The 18,009-nt window shown below is 41.3% G+C and overlaps 1 protein-coding gene across 3 annotated transcripts in view; it reads left to right on the top strand.

Annotated features, from left to right (window-relative positions):
• FGD6 (FYVE, RhoGEF and PH domain containing 6) overlaps positions 1 to 18,009 on the top strand; it is a 137,448-nt gene that overhangs the window by 57,953 nt on the left and 61,486 nt on the right. For all 3 annotated transcript variants that reach the window (XM_037996690.2, XM_008004289.3, XM_073021004.1), the window contains exons 4-7: positions 2,777 to 2,844; positions 2,928 to 2,958; positions 13,077 to 13,228; positions 16,934 to 17,090. In XM_037996690.2, the coding sequence (XP_037852618.2) occupies positions 2,777 to 2,844; positions 2,928 to 2,958; positions 13,077 to 13,228; positions 16,934 to 17,090 (408 nt within the window). The remainder of the gene's footprint in view (positions 1 to 2,776; positions 2,845 to 2,927; positions 2,959 to 13,076; positions 13,229 to 16,933; positions 17,091 to 18,009) is intronic.

The raw sequence follows: 18,009 nt of genomic DNA, 5'->3' as shown, positions 1-18,009 counted from the left end.
ATAGCTCACTGTAGCCTCGAATTCCTGGGCTCAAGTGATCCTCCCACCTCAGCCTCCCAAGTAGCTGGGACTGCAGGTGTGTGCCATCATGCCTGGCTAATTGTTTTCTATTTTTTTATTTTGTGAAGACAGGGTCTTGCTATGTTACCAGGGCTGGAGTGCAGTGGCTCAAATCATGGCTTACTACAGCCTCAACCTCCTGAGTTCAGTGATCCTCTTACCTCAGCCTCCTGAGTAGCTGGGACTACATGTGTGCACCACCATGCCCAGCTAATTTTTGTATTGTTTTTAGAGATGGGGTTTCACCTGTTGCCCAGGTCTCGAACTCCTGTGTTCAAGCGATCTGCCTGCCTTAGCCTCCCAAAATACTGAGATTACAGGCGTAAGCCACCACTCCCAGCCCTATCAGAGTTCTTAATGTATTCTAGCTACTAGTTCTTTCTCAGAATCATGATTTGCAAATATTTTCTCCAGTGTATGGCTTATCTTTTTATCTTCTTAATGATGTGTCTTTTGAAGCATAAACAATTTATGAAGTTCCATTTATCAATTTTTTTTATCAGTTATGCTTTTGGTGTCATATCTAATAACTGTCTAATTCAAGGTCATAAGGATTTTTAAAAATGTATTCTTCTGGAAGTTTACAGTTTTCACATTTTTAGTTAATTTTTGTGTGGAATAGCCTCCTCTACACAAGTCTGTGTGATGCAGGCCCTGGTAGAGCAAGGTCCTGAGAAGGAGAGGAAAAAAGGTACAGAGTAGAGACCTATCAAAAGGAGAGTGATAAAAAGAGGAGAGGAAACAAAGGGTAGATGCCAAAAATAAAGTAACAGCTACTTGAAATTTCTGTGTAGAGATGGTACACATTTTAGCTGACTCCAGTAATCAAATGCTTCTACATCTATAGTGTACCTGCATTTCTTTAAAGATACTGATGAGATCCCCTCTTGATCTTTAAGGGGTGTCACATTATTTGGAAATGAAGAGTCAGGGCTTCAGTTCCCTAAATGGTTTTGGTTTCTGTTTTTCTCATTTTTAATGCATTTGTAATTTTAATTTTATTTATGTTATTATTATGATTATTATTATTATTTTTACTAACAACATGGTCTTGCTATGTTGCCCAGACTGGTCTCAAACTCCTGGGCTCAAGCAATCCTCCCAAATTGGCCTCTCAAAGTGCTGGAATTACAGACATGAGCCACCATGCCAAGCTCATTTCTAATTTAAAATTTATACACTGTAGTTTGTAAACATTAAACTTTCTATCTGCAGATTATATGGAGAACCCCATTGTGATAGAAAAGTTTGGACTTGCTAAAATATTTTTTCAAAATAACAGTTATCCGTGTGTGTGTATGTGTGTGTAGACACTTATGTATGATTAGTACCTGATACATTGTCTACCAGGTCAAAGTCAGACTGTGCTTAAGACAGCAGTCTTCCTAAGGAATATAGAGCTATGTGTAGTTTAAAAGGTGAGTGATCACGCCTGTAATCCCAGCACTTTGGGAGGCTGAGGCGGGCGAATCATGAGATCAGGAGATTGAGACCATCCTGGCTAACACGGTGAAACCCCGTCTTTACTAAAAATACAAGAAAAAAATTAGCCAGGTGCAGTGGCACATACCTGTAGTCCCAGATACTCAGGAGGCTGAGGCAGGAGAATCTCTCCAACCCGGGAGGCGGAGGTTGCAGTGAGCTGAGATCACACCACTGCGCTCCAGCCTGGGCGATAGAGTGAGACTCCGTCTCTCTTCTCTCTCTCTCTCTCTCTCTCTCTCTCTCTCTCTCTCTCTCTCACACACACACACACACACACACACACACACACACACACACACACACAAAAGAATTTCATTTCAGCTCCTTAGAATAAAACTGCCTTGACTCTACGAACATATATCTAAAAGGGATTTTAAGGAAATTCGTAGAGCCTGTGACTGTAGTGTTGACTTATATTTGGTATAGATTGAAGAAGAGCCCTATTCAGACTATATTTAAGTTGTGAGTTAAAATACCTTTACTTAAGGTGAAGTTCTCATCTACATTCCTGTTGGATATTCACTAATTTCTTTTTTTTAAAATTAGTTTGTTTGTTTGTTTTTGAGACGGAGTTTCACTGTTGTTGCCCAGGCGGGAGTGCAATGGCGCAATCTTGGCTCACTGCAACCTCTGCCTTCTGGGTTCAAGCGATTCTCCTGCCTCAGCCTCCTGAGCAGCTGGGATTACAGGCATGAGCCACCACACCCGGCTAATTTTGTATTTTTAGTAGAGGCGGGATTTCTCCATGTTGGTCAGACTGGTCTTGAACTCCTGACCTCATGTGATCCGCCCTCCTCGGCCTCCCAAAGTGTTGGGATTACAGGTGTGAGCCACTGCGCCTGGCCAAATTCTTAAATTATTTGTACACACCCAAATAACTCTTCTTCTGGTATCTCTCTGTAAGGGGCCATTTTCCCTGTAGCCTTTTTAGTTTGTGACTTCCATTTTGAACCACTGATGGTTGTGTCCTAGCAAGGTTCTGTAGCTACTCAGAGCAATTCATCAATCCAGCTAATGACAGTGAAGATTACTGATTGCTCTCAGCTACTTCTGTGACATGGTTTATCCCTCATCCAGTTCTCCATGTTTGCCATTTGAAATGTTATGTAGTATGAACTGTGTGCTAGTAGGAAACTTACAAGTATCAGAGTTAAAATTCGTGTCTGACAAGCTCATAACTGATCTTTATTATTCTTTTATGAGTTCATGCTCAATGTGCTCTTATCCACAGGATGAAGATAATGGAATGAAAAGTAAAATTCATCATATTGCCAAGGAGATCATGAGCTCAGAGAAAGTGTAGGTATCCAGTTTACAATTCAGAAGACTGTTTTCCCCGCATTGGCACATTAAAACATTTTTTTCATTGCTGTTTTTTACAGGTTTGTGGATGTGTTAAAACTTTTGCATATCGTAAGTATCTGCTAATTTTTTTTTTTTTTGAAGCCTAGTAATATTCCCTTTTGTACTTTCCCTACCCCTAGAAGTTTTCAGCATTACTAACTTAATGATAGACATTTTCTAAAATGTATTTCATGTATATGTAGATAAGATGATTTCTGAAAGAGTCTTAGTAGCTATATGTCCAAAGTCTTCAAACTTTATGTCTTCATAACAGTTTTTAAGGTGATAATTTATTTTCTTAGGCATTTGCTGAAGATACTTGCTATTAGAGTTTTGCATTAGCAATACATGAAGGATATCATTATCATTGTCCAGAAGTGTTTTTCTCCTATCTAAATAAGCTCCCAGAAACAGACTTGAAATAGACAATTTTCTTACTGTTTTTCCTTTTACCACCTCCATTTAGGAGAGATTAGAAATAGAGATTTTTACAACTAAGTTTTAGTTGTGTTTTCCGTTTTTTAAATGGTCAACTTTTTTTTTTTTTTTTTTTTTGGTTTGAGATAGTGTCTCATTCTGTTGCCCAGTGCCATCTTAGCTCACTGCAGCCTTTCAACCTCCTGGGCTCAGGCAATTCTCACACCTCAGGCTCCTGAGCAGCTGGGACTACAGGCGCTCACCACCATGTCCAGCTAAGTTTTGTATTTTTTGTAGAGATGGGGTTTCGACATGTTACCCAGGCTGATCTCAAACTCACGGGCTCGAGTGATCAGCCCGCCTTGGCCTCCTAAAGTGCTGGGATTACTGGCCTGAGCCACTGCAGCCAGCCTATAATTGTCAACTTGAACAGACTTGTTAGGAAAGAATTATGATGTGTGTCTGGGTGCATATTCATTTTTCTCTTGCACTCCTTTGTACTTGCAGGTTTTCACAAGTTTCATTATGCACTGGCAGTTAAAGTGCTTTTAGTGTTACTTTATTTCAATTATATTTAGGCAAGATATTAAGACTTAAGAAAGGGGTAAAACAAAAGGAAAAGGTAAATGAAACAATGAAAAAAGGAGTTGAAGTGACAGTTTACTTATGTGGTAGTATAATTATTAACATCATAAATTAGGCTTAATTGTGGAGAAATGAAAGGTTCATCAAATATACATCAATTTATGTCTTGGCAAACTATTATTTTCAGGTTTTCTTTGAATGGATACATATGAACATGAAAAGTGGGTTACACTTATGGATGATTCACATTCACTAAATGATTACCTGTGCTCTGTACTTGGTCCAACAGAAACCCAGGGGCCTGGCCTGGTGTGGTGGCTCACGACCGTAATCCCAGCACTTTGGGAGGCTGAAGTGGGTAAATCACCTGAGGTCAGGAGTTCGAAACCAGCCTGGCCAAAATGGTGAAACCCCATCTCCACTAAAATACAAAAATTAGCCAGATGTGGTGGTGTACCTATAGTCCCAGGTACTTGGGAGGCTGAGGCAGGAGAATCACTTGAACCTAGGATCCAGAGGTTGCAGTGAGCCAAGATGGTACCATTGCACTCCAACATGGGTGACAGATCAAGACTCTGTCTCAAAACAAAACAAAACAAAAATAGGGGCCTGATTCCTATGTGAAAAATCTCTAGCTTTGGAAATTCTTAAAAAATTCTTAACCTTGCTCATTTGTTTTGAGAAAATATTTCCCTGTGAATAGTTTCTCATGTTGACTTTTGGCTATATTGGTAATATTGGTAAGTTCTCTCTTTCTCCTTTTTTTTTTTTTTTTTTTTTTTTAATGAGTCAGGATCTCACTCTGTCACCCAGGCTGGAGTGCAGTGGCACGATTTCCACTCACTGCAACCTCTAACTCCTGGGCTCAAGCGATCCTCCCACCTCAGCCTCCTGAGTAGCTGGGACCACAGGCATCCACCACGCCAGGCTAATTTGTTTTATTTTTGGTAGAGATGGGTTTTAGCCATGTTGCCCAGGCTGGTCTCGAACTCCTGAGTAATCTGCCTACCTCAGCCTCCCAAAGTTCTGGAATTACAGGCATGAGCCACTATGCCCAGACAGTTCTCTTTTGTAATAGATTTTCTTTTTTAAATGATAGGACAGAGCTAGGCGTGGGTAGCACACACCTCTAATCCCACCTACTCAGGAGGCTGAGCCAGAAGAATCCCTTGAGCCTAGGAGTTCAAAACTGCAGTGAGCTGATTGCACCACTGCACTCTAGCATGGATGACACAGCAAACCCTTTTTCAAAAAAAAAAAAAAGGACATTATTTTGTCGCCCTAACAAATTTGTTGAGTGTCAAGCTTATTGTCATTTCATATAAATTATAATATGTCTGATAAATAAATGACTTTTCAGAATGAATTTCTTGTATATTTGCTGCTCTTCCTTGAACATCCCCACCACACCGTAGACATGTGATATAATGAAGTACAAGTAATAGGAAGGTTTTTTTTGGTTGTCTTATTTGCTCTCTGATGGGAGCTAGACTTAGTAAATATCTCTATAAAAATATTACGTAAATGTACGAATAGTATACATTTAAAAAATATTTGGGCCGGGTGCGGTGGCTCACACCTGTAATCCCAGCACCTTGGGAGGCCAAGGCAGGCGGATCACTTGAGGTCGGGAGTTCGAGACCAGCCTGACCAATATGGAGAAAACCCGTCTCTACTAAAAATACAAAAATTAGTCGGGCATGGTGGTGCATGTCTGTAATCCCAGCTACTCAGGAGACGGAGGGAGGAGAATCACTTGAACCCAGGAGGCAGAGGTTGCGGTGAGTCGAGATTACGCCATTGCACTCCAGCCTGGGCAACAAAAGCGAAACTCCATAAAAAAAAAGTGTGTGTATATATATAAAATATATATTATATATGTTAAATATATATATAAAAATATTATATATGTTATATATATATTGGGAAGGGTTTTTTTTTTTTGACAAAGATGGACTGGCTATATAGTATTAGTAATGAAGCATCTTTGCTTCACTAATTTCTTTAGGTGGAGACTTACATCCCCTTGAAAATTTGAGAGGCTCAATAAAATCCATAGAGGCAGAGGCAAGGCTACCCTAGGCATCCAGATGTCTGTTACTAAGTAGAAAAGATTTTTTTTTTTTTTTAATGCATTGTGAAGGAATAGAAGACTTTCTCAGTTCTCCTGGTTTTTTGTCCGTGTTAAAATCGCTTCATCCTGTTCTACTGAATACACCCTGTCTTTTGAGTCTTGTGAACCATTTTCAGCATTTCTTCTTTAGTTGTAAAGAATCTTCCTCTAGCTTCTGTTGACATGGCTACCAAACCTTCACTCTGGAGGAGCTTCTTTCACGTGAGAACTGTCCTTCACTGAATGAAGCTCATTGTTCAGAGTACCTTTGTTTTGCTGCCGAAGTGTTTTCCCTACCTTGGTTTGCTATTTCCTTCTCTTTAGATGCCTCTGTTTCACAGTTCTCTTTCCAAGCCTTCAGGGACTTGTGGAGAGAGGGAGGGAAGGTGATTCGTGGATCTTAAATGATGTTCATCTGATCATTTAACTTAACCAAATCTCCTTTAGTTAAATAAATGGTGTACTGTTGAGTGCTCTCTATGTTCCTTGCAGCATGCTATGTTACATCAATTATCTGTTTTAACCCTCATAACAACCCTATCAAGTAGATATTATTCCTATTTTTTTTGATGAAGAAAATAAGCTAATTGTCAAAAATAACCCACTATTTAATAGCAAAACTAGACTTTGAAGTCTGGTCTGTCTGACCACTTGTACTCAGTTGTTCTTTAGTAACTGATTGAAAATTATTATTTGAGGCCGGGCGCGGTGGCTCAAGCCTGTAATCCCAGCACTTTGGGAGGCCGAGACGGGTGGATCACGAGGTCAGAAGATCGAGACCATCCTGGCTAACATGGTGAAACCCCGTCTCTACTAAAACTACAAAAAAACTAGCCGGGCGAGGTGGCGGGCGCCTGTAGTCCCAGCTACTCGGGAGGCTGAGGCAGGAGAATGGCATGAACCCGGGAGGCGGAGCTTGCAGTGAGCTGAGATCCGGCCACTGCACTCCGTCCTGGGCGACAGAGCGAGACTCCATCTCAAAAAAAAAGAAAATTATTATTTGAAATCTCTACCATGCTGTATAGAATATAGTATATCTTTGGATATATTAGCTTGCTTTCAGAATTCTTTTAGTTGCCCTGGAAACCAGAGAAACTTGTTTTTCATCTTCTAAAGATGAAAATGAAGCTAGATCTTGGTCACTTAGCAATACTATGATGATTACTTTTTAGTGTTATTAAAGGAGATTGGAAACTAGACATAAAAGATTGCTTTCAGTTATGTTTTCTACAGTTTTGCATTGATGATTATGCACCACTGATGATTACATACCGTATCACCGGGTCTACATATAGAGAGGGAAGAATAATTTCATTGGGAAAATATTTTCATTTTAAAAACAAAGTCAAATGGTTAATGTGGGGACTTTCCCACGTCTGCTTTTACTTCATAGTTTCACACTCATTTCTGCATATTTATCGTAGCACTTTGACCCCCACAGCTGCTTTGCTTTTGCTTAAAGTGAAGTGATTCCTGGTGTCCTTCATGAGGACAGGGAACCTTGTAGAGCTCCATGTCTGTCCATATGTTCCTTTGGTCTTTGTAATTCACTGTGTCATGGTAGTAGTGCAGTAATGCCCTGAGGTCAGGCAGCTGGGTCAGGACAGCTGGTAATTAAGTCACATACCTCTTGTTGGTGCTGGAGATATAAAGCCTGACCCCATGAACAAGGCCATCTGTTTTGTGCTTCATTGCCTCAGATGCTCGTACTTGATTTTATTTGCATTGATTTTTTGCTGAGGTCTTCCCTAAGTGATTCAAGCTGGCAAGGCTGATATGTTAATATCTCAAAAGAATTAAAGATCAACTTAAAGTTGATCTGATTCTTACTTGTAGGTTTTGGGGAATTAGTAAGAATAATATTATCATATGCTTCATAATTCAGAGGCCCATTTCTAGTTCTACAAATTCCACATTAAACAAGTGTTTGCTTTTTATGACCAGAAACTACAGTGTAGGTGATTCAATTTTGCATGCAGAATATTTGGTAGGTTTTGTTGTAAGGATGAAGTCTAGGTACTTGATGCCAGCAAACTCTACCGCTAACTAACATTTTCACACTCTTAACTCCTCCCCCCACTACTTTAATATTTTTTTTCACCTGGCTTTTCCAGTGTGAAAAATTAAACTCTGGATCTAACTTTTGAAGGGCTAATCCTGCTGTCTTGCATCCTCACTGATTTCGTCAAGGAGGTTTTGGTGAATTTAGATTCTTCTGCCTCAAAATAGCTTTGCCTCTGGCTTTTTAGTGTCATCACACTTTCCCAAATTATCCTGGTTGTTAACATTTAGAAAAATAACCAGACATATGTTGTAATCATCCTTTTATTAAAAAAAGATGTCACCTCCTCCCGGTGGCACCAGTTTTGGCAGTGGTTGAGGTTCATGAAGAGCTGAGAAGTTAAAGATTCTGCTAGTGGTTCCTGTGTGAATTAGTTACATCTGGCAGTGGGGCCGTAGCACACAGCTGTCAGGAAATGGTGGCCCAAGAGGTAAGGGAATGAGACTGGGGCCAGGGCTGCTGCATGTGGTTATGGAGGCCATAACTGGGAGTGGAACCCAATTATTCGATGACACCTATCGAAGCAAAAGCACAGTACGGCAGGCTTTATTCAGGACTATCACAATAGGCTTAGGGGGCCTGGAGCAGGGGCTGATGCCTGTAATCCCAGCACTTTGGGAGGCCGAGGTGGGCAGTTCACTTGAGGTCAGGAGTTCAAGACCAGTCTGGCCAACATGATGAAACCCCGTCTCTACTGAAAATACAAAAATTAGCTGGGCATGGTGGTATATGTAATCCCAGCTACTCGGGAGGCTGAGGCAGGAGCATTGCTTGAACCCAAGAGACGGAGGTTGTAGTGAGCCGAGATCGTACCACACTCCAGCCTGGGCAACAGAGCAAGACGCCATCTCAATAACAAAAAACAATAGTCATAGGGACCACTGCAATGGGATTTTGCAGTAGTGGAGAAAGATTGGGCTCAACTCCAAATATATTATGGGCAAGTGGGAATTTATAGCCAAGGAGGAGCAAAGTGGGAGTTAGTGGATGGAAAATTACTAAGAAGAAACTTCAGGAGGAAGGGAGATTCTGGCTAAACCAACTTAATGGGATTCTTGCAGAAGACGGACCAGCCAGGATGATCATACATCACCTGGGCAATGGTAGAGGATGAAGAACCCGAACAATATCAAAGGTGGGAGGTTCTTGCTAAAACTGGGTTTTGCAAGAAAGTGCACAGATGGGCCTAAGAAAAGATTCAGGAACCTGACTGGTACAGAATCTTTGTCAAGTGCTTACTTAGAATATGTAATTCTCTGGCTGGGCACGATGGCTCACGCCTGTAATCCCAGCAGTTTGGGAGGCTGAGACAGGCAGATCACTTGAGGCTAGAAGTTCAAAACCAGTCTGTTCAACATAGTGAAACCCCATCTCTACTACAAATACAAAAAGTTAGCCAAACGTGGTGGCACACAACTATAATCCCAGCTACTCAGGAGATAAGGCAAGAGAATGGTTGAACCTGGGAGTCGGAGGTTGCAGTGAGCTGAGTTCTCGCCACTGCACTCTAGTCTGGACAACAGAACGAGACTCTGTCTCAAAAAAAAAAAAAAAAAAAAAAGAGGCTGGGCGTGGTGGCTCACGCTTGTAATCCCAGCACTTTCGGAGGCCGAGGCAGATAGATCACCTGAGGTCAGGAGTTCGAGACCAGCCTGGCCAACATGGTGAAATCTCCATCTGTACCAAAAAGTACAAAAATCAGCCAGGCGTGGTGGCGAGCGCCTGTAATCCCAGCTACTTGGGAGGCTGAGGCAGGAGAATCACTTGATCCCGGGAGATAGAGGTTGCAGTGAGCTGAGATTGCACCACTGCACTCCAACCTAGGCAACAAGAGCAAAACTCTTTCTCAAAAAAAGAAAGTAAGCCGGGCGCCGAGGCTTACGCCTATAATCCCAGCACTTGGGGAGGCCGAGGCAGGCAAATCACCTGAGGTCGGGAGTTCGAGACCAGCCTGACCAACATGGAAAAACCCCATCTCTACTAAAAATACAAAATTAGCTGGGCGTGGTAGCACATGTTTGTAATCCCAGCTATGCAGGCAGGAGAATCGTTTGAACCTGGGAGGTGGAGGTTGTAGTGAGCTGAGATCATGCCATTGCACTCCAGCCTGGGCAACCAGAGCGAACCTCTCTCAAAAAAAAAAAAAAAAGTAACTCTCTGGGTTTCATGGCTATATAGTCTCAAAATTCTTATAGTCTTTATTAAGTGTACTTCTACTATTTTAATTATTAAATTTCTATTTTATTCTGACATACTACTTACAATTTAAAAGAAGACATCATGGGCCATCAGTCCATTCCGAGCTGCCTAAAAACATCCAGTAGTACTGGGAATAGCAGAGTTTTGCCTGGTGTGTGACAGGGGCATCCATTAGAGGCAGCCATCTCACTGGTCAGTTCAGTTTGTATTTGGCTGGTCTCTGTTAAATGTGTCTTAAATAAACAAGTTCCCTTTTTGGCAATGGTGGCAGACATATGGAATGCAGGGTCTGGCAAAAGCTGTGTCAAACCAGAGCCTTAAGTTACTTAGCAGCTAACATCACTGTCACTGTCATGGCAGAGGAAATACCTTCCAACTGGGAAACAAAAGTTATCCTGCTGCCAGGAGACAAATATAGTCATCACTTATTCTACCAGAAGAAAGAGTGGTGCTTATTGCTTTGCTGAGCAAGGAACTCTTGCATCCAAATTATATCAGTCACTAAACTGGTCAAAACAAAAGCAAAAAAGATAACCATAGAGGATGTTTAACTATTCTGCTTTGAATACATTATTCATGATGTGTAAATAAATGTATTCTATAGCCCTGCCTGATAGCAGATAGCCTAATGATTTTCAAAAGTGTTAAGTGGCTTTATTTTATCATAGTACATGTGAGTGCTGATTGAAGCAAGCTGTTGGGAGGTGAAATTTGGCTGATATCCATTTGGTTTCTGGAGATGTTCTGAGTGATTTTCTGGATTAGAGCTTATAATACTATGAGAACTAAATACTCTTATTTTATATGATACTAATTAAGTATACAAGTTAATCCTTTAGTTACTGGTGTGAGTAGTTGGCTCCTTTGGGCTAATGTGACTGTTGGATCAATAAACTTAGTCCCAGGTACTGAGTCCTAAGTGAAGGGATTTTTAGCGTTGATTAAGCATAACAGGATTGGACTTCTTCAAAATAGCCATCCTTTAGAAAAAGAATCCTTTCACATACTTTAAGTTATCTGTGAGGTTTTTGGCTGTCCAGAGTTTAAAAAAAAAAAAAAAAATCATGGTTAATATACATATTTTAGGGGCAGGTGTTGAAAAGATCAGTGGAAGGAACAGTACCTTTTTTGGTTGATTTCATTTGCCGGTAAATTCCTGAAGGGAAAGCAGTTGGAAATAAAGGTAAGGGAAGATAAGGCCTATTAGTCATTTACCCAAACTTTCCTTTCAGATTTTAATTAAAACTGCTATTTCTAAAACAGAAAAAAAATCTTTGTTTTTGAATTCTCAAGGACTGTGGAACAGATTTCACTCTGTTTTACTTATGTCTTGAGGCCCACCCTTAGGGGACAATGAAATCTAGGCAAATACTTATCTCCTACCCCACCCTTTCCAAGTCCTCTGGAGTAATAGGGTGTGGTGATATTGACATATATTAAAACATGGTACAGATAGTCTAGAGAACAGTAAATGAAAAATAATATGTGAAGAGAAAGATTCTTTTTTTTTTAATTTTTATTTTTTGAGACAGAGTCTCGCTCTGTCGCCCAGGCTGGAGTGCAGTGGTGCGATCTCGGCTCACTGCAAGCTCTGCCTCCCGGGTTCACGCCATTCTCCTGCCTCAGCCTCCTAAGTAGCTGGGACCACAGGTGCACGCTGCCACACCTGGCTAATTTTTTGTATTTTTGGTAGAGACGGGGTTTTACTGTGTTAGCCAGGATGGTCTCAATCTCCTGACCTTGTGATCCGCCCGCCTTGGCCTCTCAAAGTGCTAGGATTACAGGCGTGAGCCACTGCGCCTAGCCAAGAAAGATTCTTATTTGTGAAAAGTGTAAACCCTGGTGAATTTATTGAGAGGTTGGCAAGCGGGAGGGGAGAATTTCAGGTCCAGAGTTAAAATGTTTCATTAATTCTATATGCCAAATGCATTGCAAAAGAAGTTTTATGTGCAATATCTAATTAAAGTCTCATAACTATTATACTTACTTAGCAGATGAGGAAAATCAGTCTGGCCGGAGGAAACACAGTAAATAAGGAACAAGGGCTTGGATCCAGGATTCTGATTATCAAGCATGTGCCTGCCAGTCACGGTGGCTCATGCCTATAATCACAGCCCTTTGAGAGGCCCTAGTGGGAAGATTGCTTGAGCTCAGGAGTTCAAGCCAGTCTGAGCAACATGGTAAAACCTCGTCTCTACAAAAAATACAAAAATGAGCCTGGCATGGTGGCACACGCCTATAGTCCCAGCTACTCGGGAAGTTGCCATGAGCTGAGATTGGGCCACTGCGCTCCATCCTGGATGACAGAGGGAGACCCACAACACGTGCCTCTCTCCACATGCCTCACCTAGGACGCACCAGCTGTGGGGAAATGATAACTGAAAGTGGACAGTGGGACTCTTAAATCCAGAATAAAATTAGCTTAGGTCTCCTGGGGACTTTTAAAATAAATGGATTGTGTTTATATTGATGGTATTGGAATAATTCTAAAGACTATTTAGAATTTTGTTACAGTTTCCAGACACCTGCTTAGTATAATTGCTAAGTTTAGAGATCAAACTAAAAGGTTTACGATAAATATCATTTGGTATATTTGAATATCAAAGAATTGTCTCAGCCACGATTTTTTATTTTTAATTTCCTATCTAAGTGAGTGGGGTAGGAGGAAGGGGGTACTTTCGATTTGTAATTCTGCATGGGAAATACAGCTGTGCAATCCGTATCATTTTAGGGAAGAGGGGGACTGGGGATAAAAGCTTGTTATCAAGTTACATGTGTATGTATTGTTTTCCCTGCTCTGGACTGTAATAGGATTTCCGGGATGCAGTAGCTCATGCTTCCAGGCAACTTGGGAAACCAGTGATTGAGGACCGGATTCTAAATCAGATCCTATACTACTTGCCTCAGCTGTATGAGCTCAACCGGGATCTCCTGAAGGAACTGGAGGAAAGAATGTTGCACTGGTAAAAATGGACTGTTTTCAGATTTTCCTAGTGTTTCCAATTTTAGATGAAGCCGTAAGGGCCCCACATGTGACAGAGATGTATTGTTCATTACATTGAGTTGCTTCAATATATTGTCTTTGCAGTTACCCATAGATTGATTTTGTTGTGTTTTGTTTTGTTTTTGAGATAGATTCTCACTCTGTCGCCCAGGCTGGAGTGAAGTAGCACAATCTTGGCTCACTGCAACCTCTGCCTCCCAGGTTCCAGCGTTTTTACAGGCGTGTGCCACCACGCCTTTCTAATTTTTTGTATTTTTAGTAGAGATGAGGTTTCACCATGTTGGCCAGGCTGGTCTCAAACTCCTGACCTCAGGTGATCTGCCTGCCTCAGCCTCTAGTGCTGGGATTACAGATGTGAGCCACCGTACCTGACCAGATTGATTATTTTCAGTGGCCCAAAATTCACAACCTTGGCACACCAAGCTCAATACTATTATTTTGAACAAATCTTTGGTAATGCTGCCTCAGAAGCAACATACAGCCAATTTATATTTCTGTAGGTGAACTTGGGCAATCAAGGTTTTTGAGATTAAGTGTGGATAGATACTGTATTCACATTGGAATAGTTTCTAAATGTTTTATTTACCTTCTGGAGCTGCAGGTCGTGAAACTCCCTTTCTAGTTTTGAAAAAGAGGCCATTCACTGAAGTAATAGGATAGTTGTTTTGGAAAGGCAATTTTTTTTCTTTTGAGATGGAGTTTCACTCTTGTTGCCCAGGCTGGAGTGCAATGGCGCGATCTCAGCTCACTGCAACCTCTGCCTCCCGGGTTGAAATGATTCTTCTGTCTCAGCCTCCTGAGTAGCTGGGATTATAGGCGCATGCCACCATGCCTGGCTAATTTTTGTATTTTTAGTAGAGATGGGGTTTCATCATATTGGTCCGGCTGGTCTGTAACTCCTGACCTCAGGTGATCCGCCTTGGCCTCCCAAAGAAAGGCAAATTTATATATGTATGACATCCTTGTAGAAGCTGTAGATTTCAGAATAGGAAAAGAATACCAAAAGGTTAGTATTGGGAGCCACTTCCACTAGGCTGAAGAAAATAAGTATGCAGAGGCTTTGGTGACTTCTGTGGAAATAATGTAGAAAGATTGGTCTAGGAGGATTGAATTTATTGTTGAAGACCATGGGGAGCACAACATGATTAGAACAAGACAACAGCGTCACCTACTTTCACGATCAAAATTTCTCTAAGCTTTCTTTATATATAAATCAGAAAAGTACCTCTGCTTGTTTTGGAAATATTTTGCCTCCTCTATATGTTGGGTAAATATGGCACATAAGCAATTTATACTTAGCTGTAGCCTAAGTATAAAATAACACACAATTAAGGACTGAGGAATGACTAAAATGTAGTCTTTAAAAGTCATGATAGACCGAGCGTGGTGGCTCATGCCTGTAATCCTAGCACTTTGGGAGGCTGAGGCGGGTGGATCACTTGAGGTCCAGGAGCTCGAGACCAGCCTGGCCAATATGGCAAAACTTCATCTCTACTAAACTTACAAAAATTAGCCAGATGTGGTGGCAGATGCCTGTAATCCCAACTACTTGGGAGGCCGAACTGGGAGGCGGAGGCTGCAGTGAGCCAAGATTGTGCCACTGCACTCCATTCTGGGCGACAGAGCGAGACTCCTTTAAAAAAAAAAATGTCATGATAGAAATAAAATATAATTTGCCAGGCGTGTGGCTCACGCCTTTAATCCCAGCATTTTGGGAGGCCAAGGCAGGCAGATAAGCTGAGGTCAGGAGTTGGAGACTAGCATGGCCAACGTGGTGAAACCTTGTCTCTACTAAAAAATACATCTTTTTTTTTCTTGTTTTAAATTTAAAAAAAAAAAAAAAAAAAAAAAACCCACAAAAAACGGGGCTTATTTACTTCCGATCTTTTTTTTTTTTTTTTTTTTTTTTTTTTTTGAGACAGAGTTTCACTCTCTTGCCCAGGCCAGGGTTCAGTGGTGTGACCACAGCTCACTGCAGCCTTGACTTCATTGGGCTTAAGTGATTCTTCTACCTCAGCCACCCAGGTAGCTAGGACTGCAGGCATGTGCCACCATCCCTGGCTAATTTTTTAGATTTTTTGTAGAGACAGTTTGCTCTGTGTTTCTCTGGCTGATCTTGTGCTCCTGGGCTCAAGTGATCCCCTTGCCTCAGCCTTCCAAAGTGCTAGGGTTACAGGCATGAGCCACTGCACCCAGCCTCATTTTCTATTTATCAAAATATTTTTCTCTTAGGGTTCAAGTCAATACATATTCTTTGGTGTTAGTTGACTTTCTGAAATTACGTTTTTCCATTGACTTTTAACAACAATTGATGAAATATTTTATTTTCACATTCAAGAAGGTTTGCATATCTACTATGTGCTAGTCTGTGTTCTCAGTATGCAGAGGATATCACAGTGCACAAAACAGACATCCTGCTTTCATGGAGCAGACATTTAATAGGGGAAGGACCAAATAAATAGATAAGAAAACTATCAGAAGCAGTTTCTGAGTTGCAGAGACCTGAAACAGGGTGCTGTGGTAGCGAATGAAGCTTGGGTGGTCAAGGAAAGCCCTCTGTGAAGGTGGTGTCTTCATTACAGTGACATCTGAAAGAGAAGGAGGAGCCAGCCAGGGTTCTATATTTCCAGGCATGTGGAACCGTTAGTGGAAGTCTGCATAGTGGCAATTAATTCCATGTCTCCAAAGAAGATAAGGCCAGTGTGGTGGGAGATAAATGGGGAAGAGAAAGAGAAGTGTGACGGGTCAGAAAGGGCAGGCCTTTGTGTGCCAGGTAAGGAGTTTTTCTTCTTTTTCTTTTCTTTTTTTTTTTTTTGAGACAGAGTCTCACTCTGTCTCCCAGGCTGGAGTGCAGTGGCGCAGTCTCAGCTCAGTGCAACCTCCATCTACCAGATTCAAGTGATTCTCCTGCTCAGCCTCCCGAGTACCTAGGATTACAGGCGCCTGCCACCACGCCCAGCTAATTTTTATATTTTTAGTAGGGACACGGTTTTACCATGTTGGCCAGGCTGGTCTAAAACTCCTGATTGCAAGTGATCTGCCTGTCTCAGCCTCCCAAAATGCTGGGATTACAGGCATGAGCCACCGTGCCCAACCAAGGAGTTATTTATTTATTTATTTATTTTTGAGACGGAATCTCACTCTGTTGCCCAGGCTGGAGTGCAGTGGCGCTATCTCGGCTTACTTCAACCACCCCCTCCTGGGTTCAAACGATTCTCCTGCCTCAGCTCCCAGATACCTGGGATTACCGACACGCACCACCATGCCCAGCTAATTTTGTATTTTTAGTAGAGACTGGGTTTCTCCATGTTGGTCAGGCTGGTCTCGAACTCCTGACCTCAGGTAATCTGCCTGCCTTGGCTCCCAGCGTGCTGGGATTACAGGTGTGAGCCACTGCGCCCAGCCATGACAAACATTTTTTTAAGACTCTCTCCTTGTGCTGAAGAATGGTTTGGAGAGGGCAAGAATGGAAGCAGGGAAACCAGTGAGAGTCCAGGCAAGATGTGATGGTGGCAGTGGAAATGGTGAAAAGTAGGCATTTTGAGGTATGTTTTCCAAGAAAAGAAAAAAAGATAAGTTGATGGCTTAGATGTGGACTCTGCTTATCATTAGATATGTTAATCACTCTCTTTATATTTTTTGTGTATCTCTTCTCTGTCCATAGGACTGAACAACAAAGAATTGCTGATATCTTTGTAAAAAAGGGACCATATCTAAAAATGTATTCCACATACATCAAAGAATTTGATAAGAATATAGCCTTGCTGGATGAACAGTGCAAGAAAAATCCAGGTTTTGCTGCTGTTGTTAGAGAATTTGAGGTATTTGCTACCATCTAATGTTGAACACTTCTCTTTTTGTTGTTGAAACTTTAATAAGTTGCAGTCATTGAAAACAAAGCTTGCAAACAAACATGTTAAAAAGTAATCCCTTCAAAATCAAAGATGGAATTGAACAATTTAAATGGTGGGAACTCAAGCAATGTACACGGCTTACTTTTGAAAATCTATTATTGCACATGGGAATATTTTGACTTGGAAATAATTTTTTTTTTTTTTTTTGAGACAGAGTCTTGCTGTGTTGCCCAGGCTGGCGTACAATGGCGCATACAATGGCTCACTGCAACCTCCATCTCCTGGGTTCAAGCGATTCTCCTGCCTCAGCTTCCCGAGTAGCTGGGATTGCAAGCACGTACCACTACACCTGGCTAATTTTTTGTATTTTTAGTAGAGATGGGGTTTTGCCACATTGGCCAGGCTGGTCTCGAATTCCTGACCTCAGGTGATCCACCCTCCTCAGCCTCCCAAAGTGTGTTGGGATTACAGGCGTGAGTCACAGTGCCTAGCCAGAAAGAATATTTTGATGGGACTTTTTTCACTGTGGTAAAATACATATAACACAAACTTACCATTTTAACAATTTTCAAATATATAGTTCAGTAATGTCAAGTACGTTGACCTTCTTATGCAACCAGATCTCCAGAACTCTTTTCATCTTGCAAAACTGAAAACTCTATAGGCATTAAACATTAACTCTCCATTCTCTCTTCCCTCCCAGCCCTTGGCAACCACCATTCTACTTTCTGACTCAATGGACTTGATTAAGGAACATTTCTTAACTTTTAATTTAACTTATTCTTTTATCCTAACAACTAACTTACAGTGATGGATGGGAAATAGAATTTATGTTTCCCTTTAGATAAATAAATAACATGGCTTTGGTACCAGAGTTAAGAGAAAG

The sequence above is a fragment of the Chlorocebus sabaeus genome, chromosome 11 (genome assembly GCF_047675955.1).
Source record: "Chlorocebus sabaeus isolate Y175 chromosome 11, mChlSab1.0.hap1, whole genome shotgun sequence".
Classification (NCBI taxonomy): Eukaryota; Metazoa; Chordata; class Mammalia; order Primates; family Cercopithecidae; genus Chlorocebus; species Chlorocebus sabaeus.
This window is presented reverse-complemented; position numbering and strand designations above follow the sequence as displayed.